Source organism: Sander lucioperca, chromosome 5 (assembly GCF_008315115.2).
Source record: "Sander lucioperca isolate FBNREF2018 chromosome 5, SLUC_FBN_1.2, whole genome shotgun sequence".
Classification (NCBI taxonomy): Eukaryota; Metazoa; Chordata; class Actinopteri; order Perciformes; family Percidae; genus Sander; species Sander lucioperca.
In genome coordinates, this window is record NC_050177.1 from 946,496 (window position 1) to 962,305 (window position 15,810).

General features: G+C 41.3%; 1 protein-coding gene across 2 annotated transcripts in view; it reads left to right on the top strand.

Annotated features, from left to right (window-relative positions):
• The first annotated feature begins 1,733 nt into the window (after window positions 1–1,733).
• The window catches only part of hif1al (hypoxia inducible factor 1 subunit alpha, like), a 28,545-nt gene continuing 14,468 nt past the window's right edge, over window positions 1,734–15,810 (top strand). For both annotated transcript variants that reach the window (XM_031304192.2, XM_031304191.2), the window contains exons 1-4: window positions 1,734–1,883; window positions 13,429–13,619; window positions 14,690–14,850; window positions 15,534–15,618. In XM_031304192.2, the coding sequence (XP_031160052.1) occupies window positions 1,849–1,883; window positions 13,429–13,619; window positions 14,690–14,850; window positions 15,534–15,618 (472 nt within the window). In that variant the 5' untranslated portion in view covers window positions 1,734–1,848. The remainder of the gene's footprint in view (window positions 1,884–13,428; window positions 13,620–14,689; window positions 14,851–15,533; window positions 15,619–15,810) is intronic.

A 15,810-nucleotide genomic window follows, 5' to 3' on the forward strand; every position in this document is an offset into this window, starting at 1 on the left:
TGCTTCTGGATTAATATTCCTGCTGCATTAATGTCTATGTTGCATTTTACTGCTGTAGATGTTTAAGGTTGTGCTCATTTATATACTGTTGGGTAGTTTAATCTACAGCAGTGCATCATATTCTATAAGATCATCATGTTTGTAGCGTCGCTGTCCTGTGAGAACCACGTATCTCTAAAAAGTTTTAAAAGTTTTCATGGTATCAAACAGCCCTGTTTTCAGCCTTGTGACGATGCATTTTCCAGCTGATCCGAGAGGCTTTTTAAAGACTTTATTTAGATTAAGAAGTAGGAGAATGTTCTTCTCTTTCTCAACACGTAAAGGAACACTTCATCCTTCAGTTCATCACAAACATTCAACATCAACACATCTGGACAGGAAGGGGATGAAAAACTGTCATCTGAAAAAGTAACTTAAGCTGTCAGACAAATGTAGTGGAGTAAAAGTGCAATATTTAGGCTACCTTAATTTTAATTTCCATATAGTAGCTATTAAATAAATTGGCAGAGTCTAGCAAATTATTTGAGTTGTGTGATCAAACATTGAGTTTACAATAATGTAATCAAAGTTGTGTTTCCGATCTGCTGATACATTCTCATACCAGACATAAATGGACTCCAGAAATGAAAGTAATAAGCATTAAAACAATAAAAAAAAAGATTAATATAGGCTACACTATGTCATGTTAAGCAACTTTTTTGAAGTGAGACTGCGTCCTGATTTCATATCTCCCTAGTAGTCGATAGAGGGCTCTTCATATAAAACAGTCAGCTTCACTACTTCTCTGCACCTCTGGAGGAAGAAAAACAACCTAGCCGACTTTAAACGACATGAGCCGAAGCCGAGAGACTTCTAGGCAAGTCCCGCCCTACGAAGCAGCCCGATTGGTTGGAGTTGGGCATTGACCTCGAGTAGTTAAGGTTAGGATAGCCGATTGGTCAGGGGATAGGACCTCAACAAATCGGGTTACGTTACCTAACGTAAGCATGGACGCCTGGCCAATGGTAGTGTGTGAATGCTATTGAAGGGCGGGCCTAATAACACCGCCGAGAAACTATGCCGAGAAAGGACAAAAGGTTGTGTACGCGACTGGGGGCGGAGCGTCCGAACGTCGGTTCGTACGTGGCGGGATGTCGGCTGCGTCAAGCCACAGACACTGATTAACGCCGGAAACTTAAATATATAACAAAATAAATGTTCTGCTGCAGAAATAGAGGCAGCGAAGGAGGAAAGAAGAGACTGGTTAGTAGATCACCTGGGTGTTTAGATTTCCTCCATTTCCTTTCCGCTGCCCGCATAGTTGATCTTTCAACTTTGAGTACTGAGTCGTATGCATAGGTCGTACATGTGTAAATAACATGGGTCTAGTCATTTTTTTTGACTGTAATGCTCAAGCTGATGAAGGTGGAACTTTTAATTACTGCTGGGTAACTTAATATTACATCATTATTTTATTTTATTTGTTTATCATTTTTGTATTATTAATCTAAATATGTAAAGTAGTTAGTAACTTAAACTTTCATGTAGCCTAGTGGAGTAAAAAAAGTCTGAGTAACTGATTAGTAGTGGAGAAAAAGTTATCGCAATAGTAATTTACAGTACTAATTACTTTCCACCACTGCCAAATAGCTAGACAGGCAACTTAAAATTGGTCTTAACTGGAAGCCAGTAACGTGAGCTCAGGAAGACTTTTATTTTGTAAATAGGACCGGAAACCGCGTTTTCTTTCAGGCGGAAGCTCGAGTCGACACGGCTGAGGGTTTGATATCAACAGCGTTGTCCTGCCCGTATAAACCATAAACAGAAACAATAGTAAAGAGCAGAGTCGCAGCTCAGCGTGGATTGAACATGAAGGATAAAGAGGAGACCGTCGCGGTTAAGCGGTGAGACTCATTTATGGAAATACACATTTTAATGTGTTTTTTGTTCCGAGTTGACTAGCTAGTGTGTCGTGTGTTCACTGCAACTTCCCGACTTCCAGTTAGCCATTAACACAACACAACAGCGACTGCGGAATGCAGACTGAACGTAATGCAGGCTGTGCTTTGTGTTCACAGCGACATTATGGAGTGTTTTAGTTAAGAGTTTGTGTTTTAAATGTTTGATTAATGTCGCTTTCACATCACAGCTGTGAGAAATGTAGTAATACTCAAGTATTACTATGGCTACTTAAGTACAGGTAGGCTACTTGTACTTTACATTTTATGCTAATTTATACTTATGCTACATACTACATTTCAGAGGCAAATATTGTCTACTTTTTACTGCACAATAACTTAAAAGTTACTAGTTATTCAGATGAATAATACAAAATATAATCAACAAATACATCTCGATGTAATATAATAGATTAAAATAGAACTTTATTGATCCATGGGGAGAAATTCACAAGCTACCAGCTGCAACTTTTAAGCTATAGTGTGTAGTTTCTGTCGCCCCATGAGGAATTCTAAGTAATGACAACAAAACTGTCGTCCACACAATACAAGCTTTCTGTGATAGCACACGGCCCCACCCCTCCCCCACGCAGTTGCTAGTAGCCGAGGATAATTGAGGAGGATTAAAAAAACATAATGGACTCTTCAGAAGAGGTAACTATCTTCACTCGAGCTTCTGCGTGCGAATGTCGCCGGACGACACAATCTTCTGAACGTAGCCATACTGAGACATACAGAGAGAGTTGAGTGGAGCTGATAGTCTTAATTAGCTTTGTAGCAACTCATTTGGACGTTTATTAATATTAAAAAGTTACGCATTATGGGTGCCTGGGTAGCTCATCTGGTAGAGCAGGCGCCCATATATAGAGGTTTACTCCTTGACGCAGCGGCCCCGGGTTAGACTCCGACCTGCGACCCTTTGCTGCATGTCATTCCCCCTGTCACTCCCCTTTCATGTCTTCAGCTGTCGTCTATACATAAAGGCCTAAAAATAGCCAAAAAAAATAGTTAAGCACTAAAGCTTTAAAGTGATGAACACATGCTCACACACGTGCATTAATAACTACACTCTTAACAATATAATAAACATTACTATAACATGGGCCATTCTGCGTAATGAGTACTTTTACTTTGGGTACATTAAGTATGTTTTGATGCTGATGCTTTTGTAATTTTACTTGAGTAAAACTGTAGGGGTGGGGGAAAAAATCGATACAGCATAGTATCATATTTTCCGTGGCAATACTGTATCGATACACAGACGCCAAGTATCGATCTTTTATTATATATGTGTTGGTCAGTTTGTCTGCTTGACAATCCCATTTTGGAGCAATACAATTGAAGTGAGATGAACAAACAGAGAAATGTATCTTTTTAGATAAAAACAGATGTTGACAAAGTTTCCTTTTGGGGACATGATTTGAAATTGGGAAAAATTTGAAGTTGGAAAAAAGGTAATGAATTGCAATATATCGCAGAATATTGCAATATGTTTAAAATTGCAATAATATCGTATTGTGATGATATCGTATCGTAAGGCCTCTGGTGATTCCCACTCCTATAAAACTTTGAGTGCGGGACTTTTGTAACAGAGTATTTCTATTTTATGCATTGTATTATTTCTACTTTTACTTAAGTGGTTACTTCTTCCACTAATGAAAATCTTACTTTAATTACATATAATAAAGTAAACTGAATATCTTTTGAGTTGTGGAAATAAACAAGACATTTTGAAAAACACCGACTGACATTTTTTACAATTTTCAGACATTTTTCAGACCATACAATTGAATTGATAATCGACAGATTAATCGCTAATGACAATTATTAGTTGCAGCCCAAGTCAGAAATAGCTGTGGGAGTGGACTCACTTCTTCCTGTCCAACATATGGAATGCCTCTACAGGCATGACCTAAGAGGACCCCAACTCAGCAGGAAGTTAAAACCAGCTGCATAAGGGGGTGGATTTAACAAACGTATGTGTTCTGTGCACTTTGATGCATACTGCTTGCTGTTTATGGGTCACGTTTTGGTCTGTGACCAAAAATGTCTGTCACGGTTTCCCACAGCCCGAGGTGACTGACAGCATCAAAACTCTTGTTTTGTCTGACCAACTCAAAGATATTCCCGTTATTATCACATTAGACAAAGAAAAACAGCAAATCCTCACAATGTAGACGATGAAACTAGATGTTTGTAAATTACATATGTACATTTGTACATACAAGTGTCCAAAAGCTATATTTTATAGAAATGTGTTTTGTAAAAATGGAGAAATGTCACCTGCATTTTACTGCCTACTCCGTGCCGTGTAAAAGTTGAATCTAATGTAAAAAAAACATTAACTTATTTAAAGACACTGAATATCACCAAATATTGACTGTTTGCTAATTCAGTCCAAAGTATATTGACATCATTGCCGTCCAGTGTCGGTGGGAAAAAACTGTTGTGTGTTGTTTGTGTTGTGTTTGTGTGTGTGTGTGTGTGTGTGTGTACTTTGTTTGAACGCAGCAGCAGTGAAGCTGTCGCACTCTCTTGGGTTCCAAAAAAAAAACATCCCTGTGTTTCGACACTCTTTGTTTTTGTGAACAGTATGTTCCAACCCAAACAAGGCCGAGCTTAATGTGCTATTCAGAGTTGTGTGTGTGTGTGCACGCAGGCCTGCCTCTTGACACACTAATTATGTTTCTGTCTCTCCCTCATGGTTGAGGCCAGTAGAATATTGTGTTCTCTGTAAATAAGGCCAACCTGCTGGTTATATCGTGTGTGTGTGTGTGTCATAGGTGTGATTGGCAAAGGACAAAAAAGCAGGAAAATATACGGCGCACCCATGACGCTGCGACAGCCCCCTCCCCCCCTCATTTAAAAAAAAAAAATAAACCATTAAATGGCACTTTCTGGAGAGTTTTGTGCAAAGAAATGGAGAAATTGAGTCTTACATGATATGTAGGTATTAGGGCATTTAGCATTTACATTACTGTTAATCAGTCATCACTTGATCACACATTGCATTACCTTGTTATAATATAAATAATAGTGCCACATGAAGAGACAGTGCAGCATATGACAGTAGCAACAGCTGAGAAGATTTGGGTCTGTGGTGACCAGGTCCACCTCACACAAACTTCCTTCTCCTATTCTTTCTCCTTACTACCACACCCACACCCACACACCCACACCTACCCACACCAGCCCACATTACCACGCCCATGCAGCCCCACCCACGGACATTTACGGATTTTTAAACATTTAATGTAACTGGCAAACAATGCTTTCTACTTTTTAAAGAGCACACGTTTATAACAAATTTTTATTTATGCCGTTTGTATGCTGTTACTGTCATTCTCTACAGTATGTAGGTATGTAGTATGTATGTTGTCACTGTCTGTTCAATTGTCCGTGTTTCTCTGTTGACACTGTACATATTAAGTTATAACTCTAACTCTGCAATTTAAATGTTTTTTATGGCTGTCTGTGATTATACTTCAGGGTTTTTCCTTGCTCAGAATTTGTCTTTGCGGGAACACACAAAGCAGGGGGGGGGAGGGGGTCTGGGTGTCCTCCCCCAGGAAATTCTGAGGGTCAATGACTTCAATTCCTGTATTCTGATACGTTTTTAGGCACCAATTTATGGTAAAAATGTCAATATTTATTGCAAGGAAATCACAAAATTCTGGTGGCAGGTAACAATTCAAAATACAAAATATAATGGAATATTATTATATTCAGTAGTCCAGTAAGGAGGCTTTCACATCCGGGACATGGGCCGGATACAACAACACTTGACCCTAAAGTCCAGTTGTTTGTTGGATTGACTTAGGCGACTTAATCAGTGATGTTGAATATAGCCTTGAGTGTAACGGACCACCACAGTTCATACATACATGTGAACCGCGGATTAATTGCAGAGTTTAATCTACATAGTGTAAAACTACTACGTGAATGGGGCACAGCAGAAAGACAGAGCAGAGCGACGCTGCTTGTTCAGGGTTTTCATGTGTACTCCTATAGGCCTACACTTTGCATCAGGCGTTAAAACCAATTGTACCGAATTAGACTACTATTTAACGCGAGACGTTTTTAACCGCTAATGAAACTGTCTCAATTTAATACTGATGCCGTCAGACGGCCGCGCGGACAGACAGCAGTCGGAGTTCCGGTAGAGCTCTGCGCCCGTCAGCAGCGGCTTCTCACTGTACAGCCGGTCCCCCAGAGCAGCATGATCACCGGGAGGGTCCGGTACAGCCTGAACCCTGCAAACAGAGATCCCGTTTGAAGGTGACATGATTGATTTTGACTGAACGTCTCAATTTAAGTAACCTCTATCGGGTCGTAGCAAATTAAGTAGCTACACTAAGTTTAAGATTAGGTGTTGGTCATTCTCAACACCTTTCTACCCCCCCCCCCCACACACACACACACACACACACACACACTTATCAACTCTGGACTCTGTGCTGCTGCCAGCCTGTGTAATGTACGTTACTCACCATCGATCGACTCTTAGCTTCAGCTGGCTAACGTTAGCTGTCAACCTCCCGACTAGCTAGTGATCTAGCGAGGATTAGCCTTTCAGACCGCAGTGGACTTCAGTGGACTCTCCATCCAATATCCCGACTTCGTCTACCACAACTGCCGGACTCTTTCAAATACATGTACTCCCTGTCTCCGCCGATCACTTGGTAGCGTTGGTCAGCTGTCAGCTTACGCCAGCTAGCTTCTGTTAGCTTCGACCGACTGACGGCTCGCCCAGCACATCTTTTCGCTGTAGAGCTCTTTTAGCCATGTTTCACTAAGATAGTGTGGGCCACTACCTTTCTGCACTGCCGAAAATGGTGCTCCTAAAATATTCCTCACTGCAACTTCTCAACGTCATCTGCTACATCGCTTCAGCTTGCATTGCCAACATGCAACAATATTGTCCCGTTGTCGGCTTCAGCTAAGAAGATAGTTCGCCCCCACACGTCCAAAATTCTTATTCAAATAACCTTCCGCAACGATTGCAGGCTCTTTGGTGAAGCTCTGCTTTGAATGAAGTTACATCGTGACAAATTAATGGACCACTTGCGGAGTGATATGAAGACATGAGTCAGAGTATGTTTACCAATACCCCCGACCTGTGCCTTGCGACACCCCCCCAAAAAAAAAAAGAAAAGAAAAAAAAAGCGGATTTGCATGATTTACGAGAGCTTCATTTTCAGGTCAGAAAAGCCGGATTTCCGGAATTATCCGGAAGAATCACACCTGTGTGTGTGTGTGTGTGTGTGTGTGTGTGTGTGCGCGTGTGCGCCTGAATGTCTTTTATGTGGTCTGTGTGTTTTGTCTCAAACGCTTTCACAGGACTGCTAATAAACGGCTGCTTACATTCAGTGAGCACAGTTTGTTTTGCAGCACACACACATGCTTTGGGCTGTAATGCATGCACAACCAGGCCGTATATCTCCCAGAAACACACTCACGTTGAGCGCTGACGTGCAATTCTGCTCACTGACGAAGAACACTCTAAAGTTCCTCTCAGCTGGCCCACTTGTTGTTGTGTAAGAGTGTGAGATTGTGTAATATATTATGTGTTTGGGTTATTATTAACAGCAGTATACAGGGTTCATACGTTTTGAAAAAACCTGGAAAGGTTATGGAATTTGAAAAATGCAAATTATCAAACTTTAACACAGATTTTTATTCTTATTGTATAATGTCGACTGACATTTTCAGGAATACATAGTCATGGAAATTTGCCGAAAAAGTCATGGAAAAGTATTGGTTAAAATGCGTATAAACCCTGAGTATAATTATCAGTGGTAGTAGAACATTAACAGGAGTAGTAGCAGTAGTACAGTAGTATTGTTAGTTTTAGTAGTGTGTGTTGAGTGTGAAGCCATCTGAGATAAACAAGGTGTGACTTTGTTGTAAAATCCTTTTCCTTCTGTTTCAATCGCTTCAATCAGTTGTCCAGTCATATTTAGTATTTGTTTGCTTATAGTTTGTAACATTGTAAACACAAGTGCTCCATTATGGCTGCAACTTACAATAATTCATGTTCTCCATTAATCTGTTGATTATTTTCCTTTTATAAAGCAAATGATTGTTTGGTCTAAAAAAAAATGCCAGAAAATAGTGAAAAATGTCACAGCCCATGGTGACATCTTGCTTTCATAGATAGATGGCTGAGAAAACCAACATATATTCTCATTTGGCAGGCTGTCGGCAGTTGAGTTTGGGCAATTTAGTGTTTTTTGGCATCCACTGCATTGCAGAATCAACCAGCCTTTAGGATTTGAATCATCTGTCAGTGAGGCCACTGTGAGAACAAAGTCTCCTGGATCAGGTGAAAATCGTTTTTTAATGTGTAAAGTGACTATGGGTGGGAATCGCAGGGTACCTCACGATATGATACACGGTACATGGCTCACAATAACGATAATATCACGATACAGCAATTCTCCGTTCGTCAATATATTGCTAGACAATGATACATCGCGGTATCGCTCTAACTATGAATACAAAATGCCGTGAAAAGGTTAAGTGCAGGTTTTATCTCTTTATTCACTGCAAGTCCAAACTGTTAGAAAACAACGCAATTCTGCAGCACGTGTTTTCCAGTCTGTATAATTAAAATTACAGAACTATAGAGCAACTATGGGTCCAGACTTTGGACTTAAACGTGGCTGGGGCGTCTTATTTTCCCCCAAACTGCTGTCCGCCATCCTGTTCGGCTCGTTAATTTGTGTTCAAGTTTCCCTCATTCATGTGTTGAGCGCCACCTCGAGGAGCAATGAAGTAGCGACGCTGGGAGCAGGGAAATTTATTAAGAGGGCTTTTTCCCTTTCCTTTATCCTTTTTATTGTGTTATGTATCTTTTTTGTGCATGTTATAGGTTTACAACGTGAAAAAGCCCAAAGTCCACCCCAAAGGGACTTACCATCTCCAACAGAAAACACTGTTCACAAACTGCTCCAAACAGCTCTATTGTAGTCCAGCCTTTACTTCTGAGACAAACGTGGTCACTTTGTAACACACGTTATAATGCTCGCTAGGGTTGGGCGATGTCCCCTAAATTGCCAGTTGATGATGTTTACAGTAAAACATTGTGATGGACGATGATATCGCTGTCGGGGGCGGGGGGGGGTAAGCACTTTTTTATTTTACTATATCTCTTTACATAAATATTATTTCTACTACTATGGAGCTAACAGTTTGATCAGACATACATTTAAATGTCCTCTGTAAATAGACAGTATTACATGGCTATGCTGCCGCCTGCTGGTAGGAGCAGTAATTACAATTTGACCTACTTTCACTTAACTACGGTGCCATAAAAATTAAATACACAGTGAAATTAAGATGACATCAATCGCTCACTTGGCAGCAAAAAGATATAAAGATAAAAAGTGATAGTGTCAGCAACAATAAATAGATAAATGGAGTAAAAAAAAAAGTATTAAAAATAGTGCATTATCAACACAGTATGGTTCAAGTCCAGCTTAGCTTAGCCTTTCAGCAGCTCATTTATGGCCCTAGGAACAAAGCTATTTCTCATGTGGTTTGTCCGCGCCCCCGTGACCCTAAGAGCCTGCCTGAGGGTAGGGTGTGTAGGGTCCGCTCTGATGCTTGCTGCTCTTCTCTGCAGCCTACTGGAGTATACTAGCTTGTCGGGAAACTAACTTTAGGCTACATTTTGGTGAGGTAAAAACTGGCATGGCCATTTTCAAAACCTCTGACCGCAAGATATCCGAATCAAAATGGCTTCAATGGGTACACATTATAGCTGGGCGATATATCGATATTATATCGATCTCGTGATATGAGACTAGATATCGTCTTAGATTTTGAATATCGTAATATGGCATAAGTGTTGTCTTTTCCTGGTTTTAAAGGCTGCATTACAGTAAAGGGATGTCATTTTCTGAACATTTCTTGTAACTGTTCTATTATTTGCCTTTACCCACTTAGTCGTTATATCCACATTACTGATGATTATTTATCTAAAATCTCATTGTGTAAATATTTTGTGAAAGCACCAATAGTCAACACTACAATATCATTGCGGTATCGTTATCGACGTATTTGGTTTTCTCCATATCGCCCAGCCCTAGTACACATACACTTACACAGGTAAAACATTCACTTTTTCTAATGCAGTACAAATGTGTTATTTTCTCCTATTCTAAAATGGGGTATTTGAATATTTCTTTATGCTGGGTGGGGTCTCTTTACAGTCTTGGAGTTGCATAAATGGGGTATGACTGGAAAGCTGAGACTCTTGTGGATTCAATGAGCCCACTTTTATTCATGTAATGTGGAATGTTAGTCACCAAAGGAGCCATTTCGTTGTAGTTTTTTAAACTTGTGTCACTGTATAGAATGACCAGTTGTGACCTCGATGATAATCACAGTCTCATGAAACTTTACAACCACTGACTAGAGACTTAGATCACAATGGTAAATAGTCAGATACCACAAGACCTAGGGCATTACCGCTTTATATTGATACAGATAAACACTATAACCATTAATCATGGTGGTGTACACTGTTAACATAGACTTGCTGACCCTGCTGCTATTAACGACATCACTCAGTCACTTTACCTTGTAATTCTTCTCTTCTTCTTTCTTTCACTATTTGTCTGTATTTAGGCATGTCATGATAACAAATTTTGCTGGATGATAAATTGTTCCAGAAATTATTGCGATAAATATTGTCGTTGAGAGACCGATGATAATGGCATAATAATGCAGGTACACCTTTTAAAAGATCAATAAACTTTTATTTCTAAAGAATATTTAACACTGGAACTGACATTTTAAATATCCACAATAAATGAACAAAACAACCAAAAACAATAAATAAAATGGACTCTGTCTCTGTTAACAAAAAATGCACTGGAATAAAAACCAAACACAATCAAAACGTTAACGTTACCTGAAAACCGCATGTAGTTTCTTTTTAGCATCTCACATCACACTTTCAGTCACTATGACCACTACTACGGTCAGAAAAATTGTGCCAAAATATGAACAATAACGTCGCTGTCAACAGGCTTATCTGCTAATGTTAGCTACCGGCCGTTAGCTTGAAAGCATCCAGCAAATAGACGGTACCGTAGGGTGCCGTTACCTGAAACTGGTGATTTAACGTCACCGCTCATTTTACACACAGTTTAACAACGAAACAAAACACTGAGTGGACATTACTATGTTTTTCATGTTGGTTTTGAGCGGTATGCGCCCCTATTAACCTGGAAAACGGTTTTAAAACAGTAATGTTAATACAGCGTGTCGGAGGAATACAGCGTTCTCCTGCAACGGGGAGTCAAAGGCAGAGGGGCCGTCACCGCAGCGTTCGCTAACGTTAGCTTCTTGTCTCATCTGTGGTGTGATAAACAGTAAATTCATCGACTTCAGTGTCCACAATGCTATTTTCCAATGAACTGTAGCTGTCATATTTCACGGGACCCGCGTGAGTGCGGATTTCACGTCGCGGCTTTCGTCGCTGTTTGTCACTTTGCCTAAGATTGAGTGACAAGTGTACTCGCCCTGTTGTTTATTTGGTTGCCATGACTTCGCGATTGACGACCTCCTGTCACTGTTACAGTTGCTCACCCTAAAGGGGAGAGAGAGCGGATGACAGTTCGCTTGAGTTCAGTAGAGCAGACGGCTCTGCAGAGTCGTGTAATTACGACTTTATGACTTTTCATAAACAGCTGAAGGAGTGGCGGTGCGCGGTGTACATAGCGGAAACCCTGTTGTGAGTCTGCCCTATTTCTGGTGGCGGCAGAGGAAAACAAACAAGCATGCAAATTATCGCGAAATTATCGCGGCCGGAAAAATTATCGAGCTCATTTTTATTTGTCATGCGATTAATTGATTTATTGACTATCGGGACAGGCCTATCTGTATTGCTGTCTTTATGCTGCTACAACAACAAACGTTCCTCTTTAGGGATCAATAAAGGTGTGTGTGAGTGAAATGAAACCCTGCCTTTAACGTGTGTGTGTGTGTGTGTGTGTGTGTGTGTGTGTGTGTGTGTGTGTGTGTGTGTGTGTGCATGCTCTGCCTTTGACGTGTGTGTGTGTATGTGTGTGTGCATGCTCTGCCTTTGACGTGTGTGTGTGTGTGTGTGTGTGTGTGCATGCTCTGCCTTTGACGTGTGTGTGTGTGTGTGTGTGTGTGTGTGTGTGTGTGTGTGTGCATGCTCTGCCTTTGACGTGTGTGTGTGTGTTAGAGAGAGAAATGAAACCCTGCTTTTGACTTGTCAGCACATGTTTGTTGGTAGTGGCCAAAGCAGTTCAGGCCGGATTGTGGGATGGATGAAGAGAGGGGGAAGAAAGTACAGGGAGGGAGGATCTGGACAGTCTCCCAGAAGCTAAAATAAATAACATTCTGTTCTCTTCAGTTTTGGACATTTTCCCTATTTTTGCAATCAGCGCTGTTTCCACTTTGTAAAAAAACACCCAGGAATGTTGAAAGAGCTGAACTCTCTGGTCATGATTTCTCGTATAAAAACACCAGAGATCAATTTACACAGGGCTGACGAATGGGGCTCTGCTGTGGTTCCTAATGTAGAGTCAGAGAAATCCCAAAGGGGCGTTTAACTCTGGAATCTTTAGCTGGAATCATTGAACCCTTTAAATGAGACTCAAATATCCCATATTATGTTAATTTTAAGGTTCAACTTGTATTTTGGGTTTCTACTAGAACATGTTTACATGCTTTAATGTTCAAAAAACACATTGTTTTTCTCATACCGTCTGTCTGAATATATCTGTATTCTCCCTCCGTCTGAAACGTTCCATTTTAAAAAAAAATCCCCAAAAAGCCCAGTCTGCTCTGATTGGTCAGTGTTTCCGGTTCTTCCGGATCTGTGCTCTCTCTGTCTCTGTACTGTCGTTGCAGCCGGGGAATGACTGTAGCGGCACTTTCTACCTTTTTGTAGTAAAGTTGCGATATCACAAGCATACAGAAGTCCTGACCTCTCGTTTAAAGGCACAGGTTCTGAATATGTGTGCATTTCTCAGTGGATTGAGCGTTTTGATACTGTATATAGCACTTCAACCTGCTTTAAAAAAAGACATGGCAATTGGAAACCTTTACAATATGGGACTTTTAAAACACTGGGCTGTAGAGGAAATCTGAGGTTGGAGGAGCAGCAGAACTCCAAGGTTTAAGATTGCAAGTTTAATTTCCTAGTGTAAATTAGTAATACAAAAATGGTGTCTTTTCTGTATTTTGATCAGGGTTTCTCCAATTTCTTTACCTCATAACCTGAATAACGCAAATGAAGTTCTGTGTAGTTTTTGAGGAAACCTTTAAAATATGCTGAGAATGCAAGGAGTGTGGCATGATCCTTGACTTTTCAGCGTCCTTTCTATTTGTGTCATCTACATGCTTCATTCCTTTTATATTTTTCCTTTTTTATCTTCTTCTTTCCTTGATGTCATCTGTTAATTATGTCCTTTCCCTCTATTTTTCCTCCTCCTTCCTCCTCCTGTAGGACCGGTTCGGAGCAGAGGAAGCTGCGGTCTCGTGATGCAGCCAGAAGTAGGCGGAGTCAGGAGACGGAGGTGTTTTATGAGCTTGCCAGCACTCTGCCGCTCCCCCGTCGAGTCTGCACCCACCTGGACAAATCCGCCATCATGAGAGTCGCCCTCAGCTTCCTGCGGATGCACCACCTCCTCAGACCCGGTAAGAAACGCTTCTTCAGATGGCCGTCTGTCCGCACAGAACCTGATTGTCCCAGATCATGTAGTGGAAATAAACGAGACAAAGGTCTGAAAATATGGCCGCAATTATGTCCGCTCGCTGGAGAATGGGTTTACTCACAGAGTAGTCTATATCCATGACGTTCCATTTTAAACTCCGGTGGATTTCTGAGGACTATGGTTAACTGCTCCTCAGATCTCTACAGGGTAAATCCAGACAGCTAGCTAGACTATCTGTCCAATCTGAGTCTTAGCGCCACCCAAGACGATTGTGATCGGTTTAAAGAAATGCCAATAAACCAGAGCACGTTTTTCTCCCATCCCAGAATGCTGTGAGGACTAGCCAGACCCTTTTCCGCAGCGCTGTGGAGGAAGATCTGGCAATGTGAGACTACTTAGAGAGTAAAGCTTGATTTATGGTTCTGCGGAGGCTCCACGCAGAGCTTTCGCCGTAGCCTACGTAAGTGGCCTGATGTTTACACTTGTGCGTTGGCGTGTGCGTCGACCCGGCGTGCGTGTGTGTGTGATAGAGCGAGGGAGAAAGTGAGAGAGTGATGATGATTAGCTTCGGAACGAGTAGTGACTCTAGAGTCATAATGAGAGAAACAAAGTGTCTCCCCTGTTCTTTCTGACCCCGGTGGGAAATCTGTAGCAGGAAAAGTTAACCTTTTCCTCGATTTCATGTTTATGGAAAAGGAGAACCAAGAAATGAGTCGGGGGGGGGGGGAATGCAATGCTACCAAGCCACGGCCGAGCGACGTACGTCTCCGCGATGTGTAGTTAAATTTTTCGAGAGGCGCACGTCAGGCTACGGCGTAGGGTCCGGCGTAGGTTCGTGTTGCCACGTTCCTACGTACGTAGCAACGGTGTAGATTTTACGCACGAGTATAAATCAGGCTTAACACAAGTAAACCATCATCCGCGAATGATGCAGACTTACAGTTAGGCAGCGGTCAGAAAATATTTTGGTTCATGAAAACCCAACAGGCAATTAAAGTTTCAACCAAGGCTCTTCTGTCTGCCGTAATAATCGCCTGGTCGTTTTTACCGCAGGTAAGAATCAGAAAGAGGAGTCTGAAGAGGAGGGGGAGGAGGACGATCCAATGGATGCTTTCTATCCTCAGGCGCTGGCGGGCTTCGTCATGGTGATGACCGAGGAGGGAGACATGATCTACCTGACGGAAAACGTCAGCAAATATCTCGGAATCACGCAGGTAAACACCCTGCAGGACAGACGTGTTCAGCTTCAGCAACATTACAACAAAAAAACATTATATACACAGATCACACAGTAACCAATATGTTCACATATTCAGACTCCCCCCTCCATTCTCCATTCATGTGTCTGGTTCACCTGTTCTGAGTCAGAGCGTTTACTGTAAGCCTCTGGGACAGTACGTGACCTTTTCTGAGTGACTCGAGCAGAGAGAAGCCATCCATTAAAACTATTCTTAGCTCTGTTGGGGATCGGGTTTGTCATTGTAACACAACTACCTTGTGATCCGTGCATACAGAAATACAGAGTGAAATGTAATGTAGAGCTGTAATGATTTTATTCCAACTGTGATCGGATTCAGTGTCTGTTCCTTCAGGAAAGATTCTCCAACTCCTGCCAATGATTTAATTTGATTTAGTTTGTTTGGATTAATTTAACATTGACAGCACTACAACACATTGTTAAAAGTAAAGTGTTTTTTTTATAAAAACTTGTAATAAAGAAAAAAGTGAATACAGATGGACCCTTACCAAATATACTGAATACATGATTGTACATGAAATATACACATACCATACATAGTGGTATAGTGAAAAGTATTTCAGTTGCAGCAACTTTCCAACCTCAAACTGATGCATGTGTTTGTGTTTGGTACTGACAGTTGTTGTTTGTGGTTAACAGCTGGAGCTGCTGGGTCAGAATATTTATGACTTTATTCATGCCTGTGATGAGGAGGAGCTCCGGGACCTGCTGACTCCACGTCCAGGTCAGACACACCATGTATTATCACAACAAAAATCCTCTCGCACAACGACATGCTCAAGATTTCCTCTCAGACCCAAACAGAGGCCTGTACTACGAATCAAGATCAGCATGCTCTGGATTATTTCAGTTACCCGGCTTCACCTAACCCAGTGGCTCTCAAGCTTTTTTCAATAATGCACCCCCTTTAAACAGT